Below are 18196 nucleotides of genomic sequence, written 5' to 3'. Positions count from 1 at the left end.
TTGATCAGTAGGTAGTTATTGTAGGCCAATTAAATGCATTGCATCACCAACCTTTGAACTCTCAGAGTCAGGCAGGTGGAATGACTCGTGTAGATGTTCAGATGCACAGTTTTGGATTTGGTATTTCCCAAAAGTTTTTTTGAAAAAAAAAATGTTACTTTTTTTCAGCTGAACATCACTAGGCTATTAGTATTGTAAAGACAATTTGTATTTGTAAAGAGCTTTTTTCCATACGTTTAGTGTACCTTTGTTAGCACATACAGTTTGATAATGAGCATTTAAGCCTCACCTTTTGTCTTTGTATAATTTAAAACGAATAAATACATTCCGACTTTTGTTTTGAAAAAATGACGACGGGTGGCCATTTTTAATTTTTCGTTATTGTCGCTGGCTACACGCTGCAAGCTTCCTGAGTGAGAACAGGCACCGACGGTGGCGTGTAGCAAGGCAGTAAGTGAAACCAAATATTGGTGTACCACGTAGTTATACAGCAGAAACATCAACGATGGCGGATGAGATAACAAAAACCACCGACGAACTCTCTGTAGGTAAGTACATGATAATATAAATGGTAAAATAACCATGGCGATATACAGGTAAGCAGTGCATCGTCTTACATCAAACCATCGATTCTGAGGACCTGTCTCTTTAAGTTAGTCCACCATGAGCTTCCGTGTCTGTGAACGTGTCCACATGTTGTTTAAAAATTCTGATCATTAACATTATATTTTCTTCTTTGAAACGTCTACGTTGTGTCCACATTTCGATTTAAAAGCACATGAACACGTCAATGTCGCAATAGCGTTTTCACAACTCGGGAAATGGGACCATCCGAGGAGCACGTTGACTATTCTTTCACTACGGGGTGTGAATTTAGCATTGCGCACAATCAGTGTGCCTGTTTTACAGCATAGTAGTGTTCCTCGTGCCGAGTTCTTAAACATAGTATCTTTATATATGTCTATTGTTGGTTGAATGGCCGGGTAGGCAGCCAGATTGAGTGAGTTTACACTCATAGTTAGCCACAGTTGCTCTGTCAGCCTTCTTCATGTTTACATTTTTATCAGGTTGAGTACTGTCAAGGCCAAGGGAGACATTTTTTACAAACATTCAACTTGGAATTACTTCATCCTGTTCAAGAGTCATTTTTAGACCAAGGTGATACGAGGATAGCCTTTTCAGTATTTCTGGTCTCAGCAAAACTAGATAGCTAGTTGACATCAAAGGTACTCGCCCACACTTTAAGTGAAATTCGTCAAAATGATCCTTATGTCCCTTTAGCTGTCCAATCTGTGTGTGCACTCAAATATCAACAACCTTTGGCCAGAATTGTAGACCTTTTACTTTAAAATGGCATGCAATTTAGACATGTCTAGCTATGTTCACATCAAAGGTGCAGTATCAGAATTGGTTAGCTGTCAACTAGTGAGCTAGTGGAAATTGTGGTTAGACTATTGCCAGTCTGTCCTCACTCTTGCAGAAGGGCTGCATGTAGCATGAAATCATTAACGATTGAAAGATATCTGGACAACCTGAGTGACTACAACCAACCCTGATTGATGTTTATGTGTTACATCCATGAGGGAAATAGACCCCTGTAGATCTTAATTTAAGTACCCGAACATTTGAGCTAGCTGACAGCCTAGCCGTTAACGTGAGCCAGTGGGCTTCCTACTAGATGACCAAGCTTCCTACTAACTACAAGAGGATATCCCAACTTGCTGGAGTGACTCACTTTTGCCTCTTAAGGTACAAAGTGTTACCAGAGGTGTCGAACCACAGCTAAGTGGTTAACCTGCTAACTTTAGTAAACATCTCAGCTTTAATTTGGCCTTTTTGCCATTGGGTCAGAACATATTATTTTTAGTTTATTTAAAAACACAGTGTGTAGGAATTAGGGGGATTGATTACCGGCAATGCAATGTAGTTTTTGTAATTTATGTTTTCATTAGTGTGTAATCACCTGTGATTGAATCATTGTGTTTTTGTTAGCTTGGAAAGAGACCTTCATATCTACATAGGGTGTGGGACCTCTTTCACAGAGTCCCTCATGTTCCTCCGCCATGTTTCTACATTAGCCCAGAACGAGCAAAGCATAACCCTGGCTCTAGGGAGGGCATTTTTATGGAAACTGACGGCCACCGTAGGATGGGTGATGGAGGGATATTCAGTTGATTGCAATCTCCAACCTCTCCGCTAGATGTCACTAAATCCTACACAGTGTACCTTATATTTTAAACCAGGGGTCTTCAATGTTTTTCAGGCCAGGGACCCCCAAACTGATGGCGAGAAGAGCAGGGACCCTCTACTATATAAATTGCATAACATTTTGTTTATAATATACTGGGCCTAGTGCCAAATAAACATAGCTACCCTGTTATTGTGTATTCAATACTAAGCTATTCAGATAATACAAAGGTTAATATATTCATTAACATTTTTATTTTTTAACATTGAATTTAACCAAACATTTTTGAACAACAAATTTAATTTAACATTTAACAACATGAAAGGTACAGGGTGGCCGTGCCACTGCCATTTATAAACATACATTTTGCAAACAACTCTGAGCTAACAATTAATAACAACTTATAAAAAAATATATGTTTTTATTTCATCATACATAAAAAAGGGACAGTGAATCCTCAAGCATCTGTCGATGGCACACATCCTCCCACCTTAGTAAGATGTATCTTCTTTTCAATAACTCCTGACTGACACGATCCAACGGATGACGGAGGAGGAGTCTGGTGCATGGAGTTGTGTTGACAACATAGATGTTATAGTGAGATTGACAGGTCAACAAACCAATCACACCGCTAGCAAGTTGTTAAGATCGTAGGTAGTAGCATGCTAACATTAGCTAGGGGGCTCATACTCATACAAATCCTCTCAGACTTATTTTTCAGTTACAATGTTTTTTGACCTTGTACAGTGTCTATTTATCTTTATTTGTTTTTTTAAATCTAAGCAAAAAATTGTCAAATTAACAATTTATAGATACAAACAAGACCAGATATTGAGTTTGGTCCGCCATCTTTTAATTTTGATCTTCGCGCTCTTTAGACTTGAGCAGAAACGCGATCTGATGGCTAGTGCCTGTGCTGTTGTATTTGCATGAAAGGTGCTGTGAGTGAATCGGTGCCCAGCTTGAGAGAGCTCCTGTGGGTAGCTGAATGTGTCGATTGGACTGAAAGATAACGTCTTCTCAATCAATTTATATGTTTGCTACAATATGTTGGATTTATGTTAATGCAAATTTAAAGGGAATAAATGCAATTCTGATTCGGAAGACATTTAAATATGTGGGGAAAAAAATTGGTTGAATTTTTTTTATTTATTTTTTTAGAAATATAAAAAAAAAAATTGTCTTATCAACCAAAGATTTCGCAACCCCCCTGCAGTACCTCGTTGCGGATCCCCTGTTGAAGATCCCTGTTTTAAACTAAAATGATTAACCATAAAGAAAGAAAATTGAGCATATTCTTCAATTTAGAGATAGCCAGCTATGGCATTAAATCATGCCGTTATAAACTCCCATTCACAGCGAGGTTAGGTGGCAATAAGTCACACACCACCCACAGCCCCATATGTTCTTGTTCTATCTCAGATAAATCCTGCACAGCCAATTCCTTCAAAAGGCTAGGGTGAATGAAGCTGTAGCACCATCTCTTGTTTCACCACTCTGTATATTTGTGAGAAATTCAGCCCATTTGTTAGAAAGTCAAGTCAAGTTAGGGGTGTGCATGAATATTGCAATATCCAGATAACTATATGCAGCATAACTATTCAAATGCTCATATCCTGATTCGATAAATATGTACATGCACAGACACATTGGAAACATGCACTTCCAATAATTACACTGCTCATTCGTGGGGACGGTTTTATTATTAGTTTGTGGAGTGAGATGGCATCATGTACACTCATGAAATGGTTTACTGCTTTCCCAAAACGTTTTCCATTTACTGTAGCCAAAGTCCATGAGGTGTGAAAGTAACAAAGATTAACTGATGAATGGAGGTGATGAAAATGCACATGGATTGAAAAATAGAGGGGCAATATGGAAGTGCTATCAAAAAAACAAGAGTGATAAACAGGGTTTTTCCTGGGTCAAAATGGCTCTTCGGTGCACCCCCAAAAAAATTGCGCGCTACGTGCGCACAGTCTGTCTTACCTATCACCGTATTAGCAGACATCAAAGTCTTTTTTTTCCCTTTTCTCACATTTCATATATAATGGAGGCTATGCTTGAGGTTATCATTTTGCTTCCACTTTAAATCAAAATAGATAGAGGCTAATATATTGACAATAGTCCAAGCCCCATGGTGCTATCATGTATGGTTCAAAGATTATCAAGGTTTACCTCATATATATATGCAAACTACTGAAATCTATATCAATAGAATCTAGGACTAACCAGTGGTCAGTAATGGAGCGCCATGAATATTGAAACCGTCGACTGATGAAATCAGGTTGCATACGCAGGTTGAGTAATTAAGTGATTGGCAGCTGGCCGCTCTGTCCATTCGCGCACCTCACAGTTGCGTATAGATCAGACTTATCAACTCAATTACTATTTATCAAAACGGAACGAGGGCTCGGCTTTAACCTACTTGAAACATACTATTCAGAACATATTCGCTGACATGCATTGCATACGTGATGATATGCTTACAAATCTGCTTAAAACAAAGTGAAGGTGTTTTAGAATAATATTTATGCCATATACAATAAGTGACTATGTAAACACCACTTATTAATGTTATAGTAAACAAACCTATTAACACCCAAGCTATTAAAAAGGTGACAAACAGTTATAAACCTTGATAGATAGAAAAATATTTAATCAATCAATTTTACATATTTCAGTAGCGGTGGGTGTGTAGATTACGACAAGTAACTTGTTTGGATTTCAACTGAAACGTGTTTTCGGTTTTATCCCGGACCCGTTGTGTAGTAGACCAATACGCAAAATTAGCTGATACACGAGGTTTTGTGTATCAAGATCCAATCGTGATTTACCTGTGGTACGTGTGGTGTATGGAGATTAGAAAAACATTACCGATATGACCAAGTATGATCTCTATCAGAATCCGTAATCTCTCGTGAACATCTCCTAACTCGGTCTTCATCTGTCGTCCCTGTGATAAGCGGGTGAACCTCAATTTAAAGAGGGAGAGAGGTATCGGTGTCGGTTGAAAACTGAATGACTCAGCTCAGTTCGTTCCATGACAGTTTGTACAGAAATGAATGGCTGTCTAGTACACTTAATTACGTTCTACAACTGTAATGTTTTGCACACATACAATTTAAATACCCCTTTTGAGCTGGAGTGTATGTTGTTTAAAATCCGTTATCCTTTTTGACACCGAAATCAATATTAAGTAACGTGTACAAGCACGTAGGTGTTCATAGGTCGTGGGTGCTAATAGGTCGGACAACATTAACTAACATCTTCTCTAAACTGGCAACTTGGAGAAGCCTCTGTTCAATGATTGGCTGAGGGGGTGGGAGGCGGGATCTGCTGCGGCTGTCTTGAATTCAACGTGAGGGCTGAAAACACCGTTAAACTGAATTGGATGACAGGTTTTTTTTAATCGCAGACTCTTTTTTTTTTTTGCTTTAGGCGCTCGGGATTTTTCATAGGCGCTCGGGATTACGGTTTAGGCGCGCGCCGAAATTTTCTCTATGCAGGAAAAACCCTGATAAATGGTCGAGTGTTTGTATGGTCGTTGTATGGTGAAAACAGAGCAATGTTTCATCATTTTCATTCATCGGTGAAATGAAAATTGAAATGGCGGAAGTAACACAAATTGCTTGCTGTAAACAATACATGTAAGTTAAGTTGATTTATTAAATAAACAAATGAACAATTTATCACTTTTCACGTACGGTTTTGCCCCTCTTTTTCAATTCAAGTGCATTTTCATCACCTCCATTTGATATATTAATTTTTGTTACTTCCAACCTTGAAGCTATTTTCCTTAAATGATACATTTCATTTTGTGTTGTAAATGATGAATGAAAATGATAAAACATTGCTCTGTTTTATCATACAGCGACTGATCAACTTTATCCGCTTTAAATTAATCAAATCACTTGATAATTCATCACTCTTATTTTCTTCAATTCACATTCAATTTTCATCTGTTTATTAGTATAACTTCTTCCCCTCATCATTCATTATTTTGTCCATACTCCGCAGCAATAGGGGGCGGCATGTAGGTACAACCTGGTTGCGACTGTCCACAACTTTGTAGTAGAGTAATCTGGTAGACGGTGTCAGACATTCTCGAGCTAGGTAGACAGCTGGTGGAAACCATATGTTTTTGGTGTTTCACGCAATTACACACCAGACATATTAGCTGAAACACCAACGATGGCGGATGAGATTTCGAAAAATGCCGACAAACTCTCTGCAGGTAAGTAAGATAATAGTAATGTTAAAATAACCCTTGCGAGGAAGATGTAAGCAATCCATCATGTTGCATCAGATCATTGATCCTCCTCCGGTAGAACTAGTTGCGTTAGCAAATTGGGAAATCATCTCAGAACCGTATGCCATTTTAAGTCACTGTCCTTTACATTTCCAATTAAATCGTTGAACGCGCCGTTGAATATTGTAGTTTCAGTTTCTGTACGAACAAACAGGGAATAGCTATGGCTAATAGTGCATTAATTTGCTGTCGGAATAATCGGGACAATTACTTACTTCAATTATATACTTACAGCTGTGTGACAGACTTAAGGCATCTGCATTCGCAAACGGAACACCATGGACACTGTAAACATATGGCACTATTTGTTTTTGATGCGGTTGAAAGATGCCAAATTAATCAAAATGTGTTTTGAAGTGGACAATTCCGTGTCCGTCCTCCAGATGATGCTGTAACATCAGTGTAAACTGAAATCTCCATGTGCATGTCTGAAAATGATCAACTCATCAGTTCTTTTTTTGTTTGTTTGTCTCTTCTCCCAGGGGAGCTCTACGTGTCTGCTAAGCAAGGCAATGATGAGGCTGGGGATGGAACAGAACATAAGCCATTCAAAACACCACTGAAGGTAAGATCAGAGCCTACAGTTTTGCCTTGTTAGGTATTTGTGAAACCATATGCTGTCCATGCCTGCATAACACAAAAGTATTTCAACAGAGGTTTTTGTCATCACAGCTCGTATGATCCGATGCAAGTAAATGTCAAGGGAGACAACTAACAGGAATTTTGGCTATGAGTGGTCAGAGCTAATGCAGGCCACCAAGGCTAAAGGCCTCAATATACTTCTGCATCCCTCTCTGTCCTTGAAAAAAAATGGGCGGGCGATATACTGTTTATATCATGTCTGCAACCATATTTTTAACATCTGTTCCAGGCTTTATCGTTTGCTGGGAAGGAGCCATTTCCAACCATCTATGTGGATTCACAAAAGGAGGGAGAGGTCAGTAGAATTTTCTGGCTACTAATAGTGGTTGGATACAGTGATGTTGTCACACTGTATTCATGTCCTGTTGTGGAGTTTGACATGAGTTTGAGTAATATATTAATTTGATTGAGCTAAGGATAAGTACATGAAGCTTAGTATATGTGAGTTGATTAGTCTACCTGTTTGTGCTCTACTAGAGATGGGCAGTGATTTCAAAAACTCAAATGAAAAGCACGAAGAAGATGTGGCAGAGGGAACAGGTGAAGAGTGATGCCAAAGACAAGAAAGAGGTAAGTTGCAACTAATGGAGTGATTTTTGGGTCAAATTTTCCACTGAACTCAAAGTAGGCAAATACCAAAAGGTTTTTACAGTTATCTGACATCACTAGAACTAGAAGACAACTTGTCACACAAACCAGTCAATCCAGTGTCTAACTAGATGTCTAATGTCTAACAACCGCCCACATCACTACTCAGCGGCGACTTCTCTAAAAATCTGCTGCCATCTTGCAGAGAAGATGTGAGTGTCCTAAATCTAGTTTGGCTTATTTTATCAGATGACTAGAGAGCATGAGAAACCAGGCATCACCAAGCAGGCTACGTCCTAAATTTAGCTGGTGTTCCATTGACATCAACAGTTAAATCACTTGATGAATTAAGACAAATATTTCTAAACTCTTACAGTATAGTTTAGTAGGATGCCTACCTATGGTCTTTTTTTTTTTCTCTGCTCCTGTTTATATTACTTTTGTTGTGAAATCCGCCTCAGCCTGAGGTAGCCTACTTGTGATGCATTTAGTACAAAAAGTCAGTGGTTTGTTGTAGTGGTGGGGGGAAAAAATCGATTCTGTTCAGTATAACAATATTTTATGCAATTATATCGATACAGTAGTGCAAAGTATTGCAATATTTAATTATATAATTATGTGTTTTACTTTTGGGTTTCTCTCCATTGTTTTTCTCGGAGTTCACTCTGATAATATTACATTTGCATATTACATACACAAGGTGGCGCTTGTTGCGGTGCTTTGTTGTGGTGCCTTCAACAGCAAATTCAAAAGGAAAATGGCGTCACCATTACAAGCAGTTGTACACGACGCTCCGTCTTCTTTCAAATCGAAAGTGTTGGTAAATTCCGGTTTTCAACAAAAGCGAAAAGTAAAGACCTTAAAGGTGCATTAAGGATTAATAGCTATTCGCTAAAGGTATGCTAGCAGCTAAAACTAACGAAATCTCTTGAAATGTGCTGACTTTGACATTATGACAAACTAATTACTCAACGACTGTCCTTACACAGTCAAACATCAATCATGTGCAACACAAGACTAAGCAAGACGGCAAATAAGCTACTTACTAGATTGGCAGAAGGTAATCAAATTCAAGTCGGCGGGCATCGGCAGGCAAAACTAGAGAACGCAGTTATATGCCTATCGACCCTGCTATGCCATTGGCACGGACACAATTCTCCATATTAAAAGTCATTGTAGCGCCCCAATTTTTTTTAAGCTGTTATTTTAAGGTTAAACTGCTTATCCTAACCCTAATCCTGTAGCATAATTGTTGCATATTGTGCCTTTAAAGGCACCCAGTGCAACTTTCGAGGCTTAAAAATAAACATTCACTTTCTAGTCTTTTTTACACGTAATAAGTTTCAATAACTCCATATCATTACATATCGACATTCAAGGAGCAAAGATGAGACGTCGTTGTGTGGTGAGAACTGATATAAAATCGTAAATAACAACAATCGCCGCCATTTTCCCCCCAAATCTTTATTTATTGGTGCCACCAATAAATAAAACAGGATTCCAGTCAATGGAAAAATGGCCTCTCCCCACCGGCGATTGTTGTTGTTGTTTACGATTTTATATCAGTTCTCACCACACAACGACGTCTCATCTTGTTTTCTATCTTGTTTTTAATGTGTAGAAGATAATGTTGTACACAGAATTAAATGTGACATTTGAAGGGAGTTGAGCAGTCTTATTTTCCTAATTTTTTGTAATGCCTTCTGAATAATATTTGGGACATGAATCGCAATACTAGCTGTATCGCAATATGTTAGGAATCGCAATAATATTGAATCGTGGCCCAAATATCGCGATACTATCGAATCGTCAAATTATTGCCAATTCCCACCCCTAGTTTGTTGCAGTGTGCCATTAAAGTGTTCCGTTATTGCCAGGCAGAAGATGCAGAGAGACGAGAAAAGAATCTTGAAGAGGCAAAGAAGGTGGTCATTGAGCAGGACACAAGTTTGCCAGAGCCGAAAACGGTAAGTCAAAGAACTTTACGGCCCCCACAAGCCCTGTCATGGTCAGCTCATATTGTTTGCCTCTGGTGAAGGTATAGCCCTAAAGGTAAAACTGATCAAATTTCATGTGAGCTATAGGTTTTCAATTTATTGTCTCCATAGGTTAAAATCCGCAATTTGGAACCACTCCGAGGGCAGCGGGTGAAGGTGTTTGGCTGGGTGCATCGACTGCGTAGGCAAGGTAAGAACCACATACTACTGTTTTTTTTTTTTTTGACACAAATATGTCAGTGATTAGTTGTTTATTAATAATGATTTAACTTGAATGTATTTATGTATGTGTGTGCATTTAATTGCCACTTTTCATAGCAAAGTTCTTTTAATTCTTACTTTAGGAAAGAATTTGCTGTTCATTGTGCTAAGAGATGGAACGGGCTTCCTGCAGTGTGTGCTCACAGATGCACTGGTATGAATACAACTCTTAACTAAACAATGAAAATGAAGTACAGTGTTTCCCACACATTGACGAGACTATGGCGCACCGCCATAGTCTAATTTCGGCCGCCATAGTCTCTGCGTGCACATGAAGTTTTTTTTTTTTTTTTTTTTTTTGCTCAGACGAAGTTCGTGTCGCTCTCATTGGAATTGCATGAAAGCACGAAGTTCGGCTGTCTGCCTGCGACTGTGCCGAAATCAAAACACTGTTGAGATATGTTAGTGTTTCCCCTACCCATTGTATAAGGGGGCGCCCCGCCCCCCCCCAACGGCACCCCCATTGAAAGGTCAAGTTAACTTTGCTCAATTTAATTTTCTATAAAGCGCCAGATCACAACGGAAGTCAGTTAAGGATACCTTTCCTATAGAACAGGTCTATACTCTATAGCTTGTTATTTTATTAAACACAATAAATAGCTTTGTGTTATTTATCTTATTTGCACAACGGCATGTCATTTTTGTCACTAGATGATCGCGCGTTTACAATTGTCCTCTGCTCTCTGTATGCGCAAGGCGGACTTCTGCCCCGATGCGCACACGTTACTTTCTGTTTGAAGATAAGATAGCAGTTAGTAGTTGCCGGCCATCTAAACCATCTAAAATGCATATTTTGCTCGCAATATATTTGGAAATACAGACGAAAAGCTGTCCGATTTGAATGAGGGTATTTATTCATGTATATTTTGTCATCACTCGATCTTGAGAGATGTCTTCAAGTAACGTTAATGTTCCAAAGTGAAACATTCTAATGTGTGCACCCAGTCTCAGAGAGTTACTAGCCAGACTAGCGGTAGCTACTGAAAGAATGCTATGGATCCAGCAAAGCGTAGAGCTAAACGAATGTATGAATATGAACACCGGGCGTTCTTGCCTGAATGGGAGGAATTATTTGCGGAGCGAAATGGAAAACCCCTTTGCTTAATATGCAGACGTCACGGTCGCATTTTAAAGCCTTGAACTTGGATGCTAACATAGCCCAGGAGTTCCTAAAAGCAGAGCTGGGCAAGCACAAGGTACATTCTTTGATACATCAGTCAGAGAAACAGACTCGGCTAAGTACTCTGAAACGGTCACGTTGGCATCGTATCAGGTGTCATGGAATATTGCTCGATCAAAAAAGTAATATAGTGAGGGAGAGTTTGAAAATTGAACAGAGGATATCTGACATTAACTATAATGAGCACCTTTAGACCATTATAGTCTTCAATATGTTTATTTTTGTGCCATATTTTAAATCTACATTTGTTAATTTCTCTTCCTAAAACAAAGGGAGGCAACTGCTGATACTAAGCTCTTCTCCAGGCACAGTCTGTTTCTCTGCTTTGTTTTGATCAGTCATTGCAGAGAAGGAGGCCTCACATTAATATGTGGAGGCAAACTGTAGTAGCTGTTCCTAAGCTTTCTCTCCCGGGTCAGGGTGCTCTTGCTTCACACAAATCCCAAACAAAATCTCAGCAGATGTCTTCAATATTTTTATATTTGAGCCATATTTTAAATCTCAATTTGTTAATTTATCTTCCTAAAACCCACTAGAGGACACTATTTAAAAGGTTATTTAAAAAAAAAATCCCCCCCCCCCCCCCCCCCAAAGTTGTTAACCGGTAAACATGCGTCCGCCCTCCCCGGACATGTACGCGCCACGCCCCCCCACCCCCCCCCCCCCCATAGTCTCCAAAATTTCTGTGGGAAACACTGAAGTATATATATTTTGGTCATTGACTGCATTTAATACCAAGCTGTTGTTAAGCTGATGTAGGTCATAGATCTGTATAGAAATTATGAGTTACCTGAATCGCTTCTGTTTTAGTTTAGTTTTGTTTGTTTGTTTGTTTTTGCTTATTCTGCTTATTCATTTCATTCTTGCTTCTGCCTCCTCTGCTCCATCTAATGTAAAAGAGAATAAACAACCTTTTAGCCACCTAATAGACAAATGAGTGCAGTTTGAAAGTAATATGCATTATTGTATTTCATATAAACCAATAACTCATCTTCCTGCAGTGTCAGTGTTACAACGGCCTGGTCCTGTCCACTGAGAGTACGGTTGCTCTGTATGGTACTGTGCAGCCTGTCCCTGAAGGGAAGCAGGTAAGTTATTTGTCTATAATGTGGACTTAGTGGAATAGTGGCTACTCTACATTTACACCATTTGTATTTAAACTGTGCCGTGTAATACAGTGCTTTAAAAAAAAATGTAATTTTGGGGTTTTGTAATTACGACTTAATGTGATGGCTTACAAACCAAAAAAGCTTGGTGCTAGTTCTTACCTACTCAATGTATTCATCATTGCACACACGTCTTTATCTTGACACTGAAACAATCCTAGGCTCCTGGAGGCCATGAGCTCCACTGTGACTTCTGGGAGCTGATCGGTCTAGCCCCAGCAGGGGGCGCTGACAACCTTCTGAACGAGGAGTCTGATGTGGACGTGCAGCTCAACAACCGCCACATGATGATCCGTGGTGAGAACGTGTCCAAGATCCTGCGGGTTCGCTCCATTGTCACACAATGCTTTAGGGACCACTACTTCAGCCATGGATACTATGAGGCAAGTACACCTCTTATTACTTGTGGCAGTGTATGTCTGTCTAAATTCCTAACTGGGAAAGCCCAAGGAAGCTTTTCTCTACCAGTAATGCTCCTGAAAAATCAGCACTCTTAAGTAATCCCTGGGAATCATGAGCATAACGGTAAATTAATAACCTGCTGCTTTTCTCCTCCAGATCACTCCCCCCACTCTGGTGCAGACCCAGGTAGAGGGCGGCTCCACACTGTTCTCCCTGAACTACTTTGGGGAGGATGCATTCCTGACCCAGTCCTCTCAGCTCTATCTGGAGACCTGCATCCCTGCTCTGGGGGACACTTTCTGCATCGCCCAGTCCTACCGTGCCGAGCAGTCCCGCACACGCCGACACCTGGCTGAGTGAGTGAGAGCTGCCTCTCGTGTTTCTCATTGGGCTTCAGTTCCATGGAAAACAGAACTTCTTGAACTGCCTGAGTTGTTCAGAACTATTATGTAGCGCCCCCTACTGGCCTGGCTATTGTATTGCAGTGCGCTGCCTGAATTCTTTAACTGTTTCTTAATAGGTAATTAATGCTAGGTTAAAGTAAACAGGTATCACTATTATTTAATCTGGTAATATTAACACAGTTAAATATCTTAATATCAATTAATCTTAAGATTCAAACACTATGTATCTCCTTATGCTTACCTTGAGTTACTTTTAGTTTAAAATGTAACCTTATAAATCATGTCTATCATGACTCAGAAATGGTACCATCGTGAACACACACAGGGAATAACTAAGGACTGCTGTCAACCTTTAGGGTGCTTTAGAGATTCTAAGATCCCTTTGTTGTTGTCATGTCGCAGGTATAGCCACATTGAGGCTGAGTGTCCCTTCATAAACTTTGAAGACCTGCTGAGCCGCCTGGAGGACCTGGTGTGTGATGTGGTGGATCGTGTCCTCAAGTCTGAAGCTGCTCAGCTGCTCTATGATGTCAATCCAGTATGTGTTCAACCTAATCTATTCAGTTAGTTAAGAGAGGGGGCTATGTTACAAAAGTTCTAGTTCGCTGTTCTAGTTTTGAAGGACCTCAAAATAAGTTTAAAAAAAAAGTAAATTTGTCATTTTGAAGTTGTGAAGTGGGTACAATCATTGTTTCCATATTTGCGTACAGTATGACTTAGTGTATATTCACAGCAGCTAAGCTCTACCATATAGTTGCTGTGAGGCTTTTAGCTTTGTGGTGTGGTATGGATGTATAGCAATGTTTTCCAAAATCACATCATATATGACATACAGTCCTGCTCACCATTATTGGCACCCCTAGTGAATATGTGCAAACAGGCTATGAAAAAATATGTATTGGCTGTTTATCCTCTTGGTCTTCCACTCAAAATATTCATACAAATCTTACCTTTTCATTGAGGTAAAATAATTGAAAGAAAAAAAAATTGACATTAAATAAATATTATTCTCCAAAACATGTGTGCCACAGTTATTGGCACCCCTTAATTAAATGTTTTGTGCAGCCTCCCTTTGCCAAGATAACAGCTCTGAGTCTTCTCCTATAATGCGTGATGAGGTTGGTGAACACATGGCACGGGATCTGACACCATTCCTACATACAGTATCTCTCCAGATACTTCAGATTCTGAGGTCAACGCTTGAAGACTCGGCTTCAGCTCATCCCACAGATTTTCTATGGGGTTTAGGTTGGGGGACGTGATGGCCATGGCAAAACCTTTATTCTGCGGTCGGTTGTTTTGGGGGGAATGCTTTGGATCATTGTCCTGCTGGAAGGTCCAACCACGGCCCATTTTAAGTTTACTGGAGGGGGCTGTTAGGTTTTCATTTAATATCTGCTGGTATTTGATGGAGTCCATGATACCATGTATCCTAACAAGATGTCCAGGGCCTTTGGAAGAAAAACAGCCCCACAACATCAAAGATCCGCCGACATTCTTAACAGTGGGTATGGGGTGCTTTTCTGTATGGCTATCTTTCTGTCTACGCCAAACCCACCTTTGTTGTTTGTTGCCAAAAAGCTTTATTTTGGGCTCATCTGACCATTTAACTCGGCCCCATTGAAAGTCTGACTTACATTTGGCAAACTGTTGGCACTTTAGTTTGTTGTTGATTGACAGCAGAGGCTTTTTTCTGGCAACCCTCCAAAACAACCTGTGGTTATGTAGGTGGCGTCTGATGGTAGTTTTGGAGACTTTCTGACCCCAAGACTCAACTAATGTCTGCAATTCTCCAGCTGTGATCCTTGGAGAATATTTTGCCAGTCGAACCATTCCCCTCATGGTGCGTGGGGTCTATGTACACACATGTCGTCTTTCAGGCTGATTCTCAACATCTCCTGACGCTTTACACTTCTTTATTATTTCCATGATAGTGGAAATGGGTATTTTCAACTGTTTAGAGATTTTCTTGTGTCCATTTCTTGATTTGTGCAGCTCAAAAACTTTTCATCGCACATCATCACTGTGTTCTTGGGTATTTCCCATTGTGATGAATGACTAATGGAATTTGGCCTGTGTCAACTTATATTTGTACGCCAGTGGAACAGGAATTCATGGTTAACCTCTTAAGAGTTCATAATTAAACAGGTGAACTTAAAAATGTAAAACATGACTGGAAATATACTTCAGTTAGATTTCAATTATAAGATTTTTCTAGGGGTGCCAATAATAGTGGCACACATGTTTTTGGGGAAAATATTTATTTAATCTCAACAGTTGTTTTTTCTTTCAATAATTTTACTTCAATGAAAAGGTAAGATTTTTGTGAATATTTTGAGTGAAAGACTAAGAGGATAAACAGCAAAGACCTATTATTTCATAGCCTGTTTGCTCATATTCACTAGGGGTGCCAATAATGGTGAGCAGGACTGTCTGCCTTTACTGCCCAGGTGTGTACAGTAAAGAGGTATAAATCTATTCTGAAAACTTTTCCGACAGGATTTCAAACCACCCAAGCGGCCGTTCAAGAGGATGAACTATACAGAGGCCATTGAGTGGCTGAGAGAGCATGATGTCAAAAAAGATGACGGAACCTACTATGAATTTGGAGAGGTAGGAATGTTACTGTGGCAAAGCATACTAAAATGTGTATTTCTTTTAGATGGAGGCCAGGACCTTGGGTGCCACTTAGATAAAACCAACATCCAAAATAGTCAAATGTGAATTGGAAACTGCGTATTGGAACTAAGTATTGCTCTTCAGATACCTTTATCACCTTGTGCAATACATTTGTACATTGGCTCAGCTCATGTGTTCTAGGCACAGCTCTGTCTGTTTATATCTGTAGTGATTTGCATTACCAGCTGATTAATGGAATATACCCTGTCTTAGGACATCCCTGAAGCCCCAGAGAGACTGATGACTGACAGCATCGGTGAGACTATTCTGCTGTGTCGCTTTCCTGCAGAGATCAAGTCTTTCTACATGCAGCGATGCCCAGAGGACCGCCGTCTCACTGAGTCGGTCAGTCCACAATTAGCTCTGTTACCTCAGGTTCAGATGAGGGCTCTGGAAGATATTTTTAGATCGATCAACAGAGTTTTGCACCGTATATCAATGTTATGTGTTGCCTGTTATAAACTTGATGTGTTTCATGTTTTGTTTGTACATTAGGGTTTGGTCCATATTCTTATCACCATATACTAAGTTATTGACCGGATGTTTCTGACACATTTTTGGAGTGAAATACTGGAGTTAACTTGTCTGGGAATTCCTCGCCCCTTCACTGCATTTCATTTGCTCAGTTAGTCTGGCGAACTACTCAATAGCGGTCCACTTCAGTCACGTAATTGGACACTCAACCAATCAGACCAACGATACTATACAACGATACAACGATCGGTAATAAAGCAAACACATCTTTTTTCTATATGAATTGTTCCAGGGCAAGTTTCTGTTTTATTTTCAAAGAAAACTTGCCTTTGAAATCATCCAAGACAGCCGCGAGAGCAGTATCGAAGTTTTGCTGTGCTTCTCTCTTTGCAGTCGCTTTTGTCACGTAGTCGTGGTTAGTTTAAATCCGCCAATGGCGCATCAGGTAGTCAATAGCCAGTTTGTGATTGGCTCCAAGGATCCTTACAATGCTGAAATGAGTTTGTATAGCTGCTTCGCCAGACTGAGTTTGGAGGTAAAATAAATTGGCCGGAAAAAGAGGGGCGGGACTTCCCAGACAAGGAGTTAACTGCAATAAGGTTCACTTATTGTTCGTGCATTAACATTTTATAGGCATACTGTATTTCCAGCATAGTGTTTCAGAAAGAGTATTGAAGATGTAGTTCATCAAGGGAAGAATCTCATGACCGGTCAGAAGAAAAGTTTGTGCCAGTTTAAATGTTTGGGAAATGGTTTTGGTTGAAGAGAGGTTTATGCTTTGCAGGTTGATGTGCTGATGCCAAATGTTGGGGAGATTGTTGGAGGGTCGATGCGTATCTGGGACTCTGAGGAGCTGCTGGAAGGCTACAAGAGAGAGGGCATTGAGCCATCTCCCTACTACTGGTACACTGATCAGGTACGCATTGTGAATGGCCACAAAACCTGTTCCTTATTGTGTTGTCAGGGGTAATGAGTTGTTTACAAAAGGTGTTTGTTCTCAAACCTGCGGAAACAACAGGGTTGTACTTAAAGAGGTTGGGCTATTACAACACAGTGGACGCCCCATCAAGTTAACAGACAAATATGATAGTAAACATTGTAACCTAAGTGATTTTATTTAATATATGGGCTAGTTATATAGTAGATTGGGCCTCTTCGTATTTGTTTAATTTTTTGAAATTGCTTGTTTGCATTATAATGTCATGCATGTTTTATTCTTGTGCAAATTGGACCTGTTGTTGACAACAGTAGGCACAACACATTGGCATAGTGAAACTTGCAGAAAAAAGTATCTATGCCAAGCCTGATGATTTGATGTTTTTTTTTTCAGAGGAAATATGGAACATGCCCTCATGGTGGCTATGGTTTGGGCCTGGAGCGTTTCCTGACCTGGCTTCTGAATCGCCATCACATTCGGGATGTCTGTCTATACCCCCGCTTCATCCAGAGGTGTCGGCCTTGAAAAACGTCCACAGACAATCTGGGAAGCCGAGCAAACAGGCCACCACAGAAAGCCACAATCTCCTGCTGCACTTCAATGTTCTTACCTAATTTAAGATCACAAATATTTTACCCCTGCCTACCAACACCCAATTTACATCTTTTAGCCTTTTAATGGCACAAATTATGCTAGCATTTGTTCTACTTGTTCTGGTATCCTTAGAGGATGAATGGTGAGATGGAGTTCTGAGCCATGATGTATCGACGCTTACACAATAAACATGGAATTTAACATACAGTTGTCTTCATGTAAGTGCGTGCATTTGTCTCCTTATTTTGAAAAACGAATAGGTGGTTTCACTTAAGGTATTTGTAATCATGTTTCAGTTTGAATTTCAAATGAGCCAGATTAATAAAAATATTTCTTCTATATCGGGTTGTCTCAAAAGTCGCTTCCCTTTAT

At 39.8% G+C, this 18196-nt stretch overlaps 1 protein-coding gene across 2 annotated transcripts; it reads left to right on the top strand.

Moving 5' to 3' along the window:
• The first annotated feature begins 420 nt into the window (after positions 1-420).
• On the top strand, positions 421-18046 carry nars1 (asparaginyl-tRNA synthetase 1). 2 transcript variants are annotated; one of them, XM_080847991.1, is made up of 15 exons: positions 421-548; positions 6983-7065; positions 7372-7437; positions 7620-7712; positions 9608-9697; positions 9839-9917; positions 10072-10142; positions 12170-12256; positions 12496-12717; positions 12893-13092; positions 13543-13678; positions 15640-15753; positions 16033-16164; positions 17078-17209; positions 17624-18046. In XM_080847991.1, exons 1-15 carry the CDS (start codon positions 506-508, stop codon positions 17753-17755), a joined length of 1680 nt encoding a protein of 559 aa, XP_080704117.1. In that variant the 5' UTR covers positions 421-505; the 3' UTR covers positions 17756-18046. The 2 variants fall into 2 exon arrangements, with proteins under 2 accessions (XP_080704117.1, XP_080704116.1); XM_080847990.1 differs by lacking the exon at positions 421-548 and adding an exon at positions 6287-6425.
• Positions 18047-18196: the final 150 nt, after the last annotated feature.

This window comes from Sprattus sprattus (assembly GCF_963457725.1).
Source record: "Sprattus sprattus genome assembly, chromosome: 11".
In the NCBI taxonomy this organism is placed as follows: domain Eukaryota; kingdom Metazoa; phylum Chordata; class Actinopteri; order Clupeiformes; family Clupeidae; genus Sprattus; species Sprattus sprattus.
This window is presented reverse-complemented; position numbering and strand designations above follow the sequence as displayed.

Bases quoted from the DNA above. Each gene is read 5' to 3' on its own strand.
- nars1 (XM_080847991.1), top strand. From the start codon at position 506: ATGGCGGATGAGATAACAAAAACCACCGACGAACTCTCTGTAG. The intron at 15,754-16,032 runs GTAGGAATGTTA...ACCCTGTCTTAG, and splicing joins CCTACTATGAATTTGGAGAG to GACATCCCTGAAGCCCCAGA. The intron at 16,165-17,077 runs GTCAGTCCACAA...TATGCTTTGCAG, and splicing joins ACCGCCGTCTCACTGAGTCG to GTTGATGTGCTGATGCCAAA.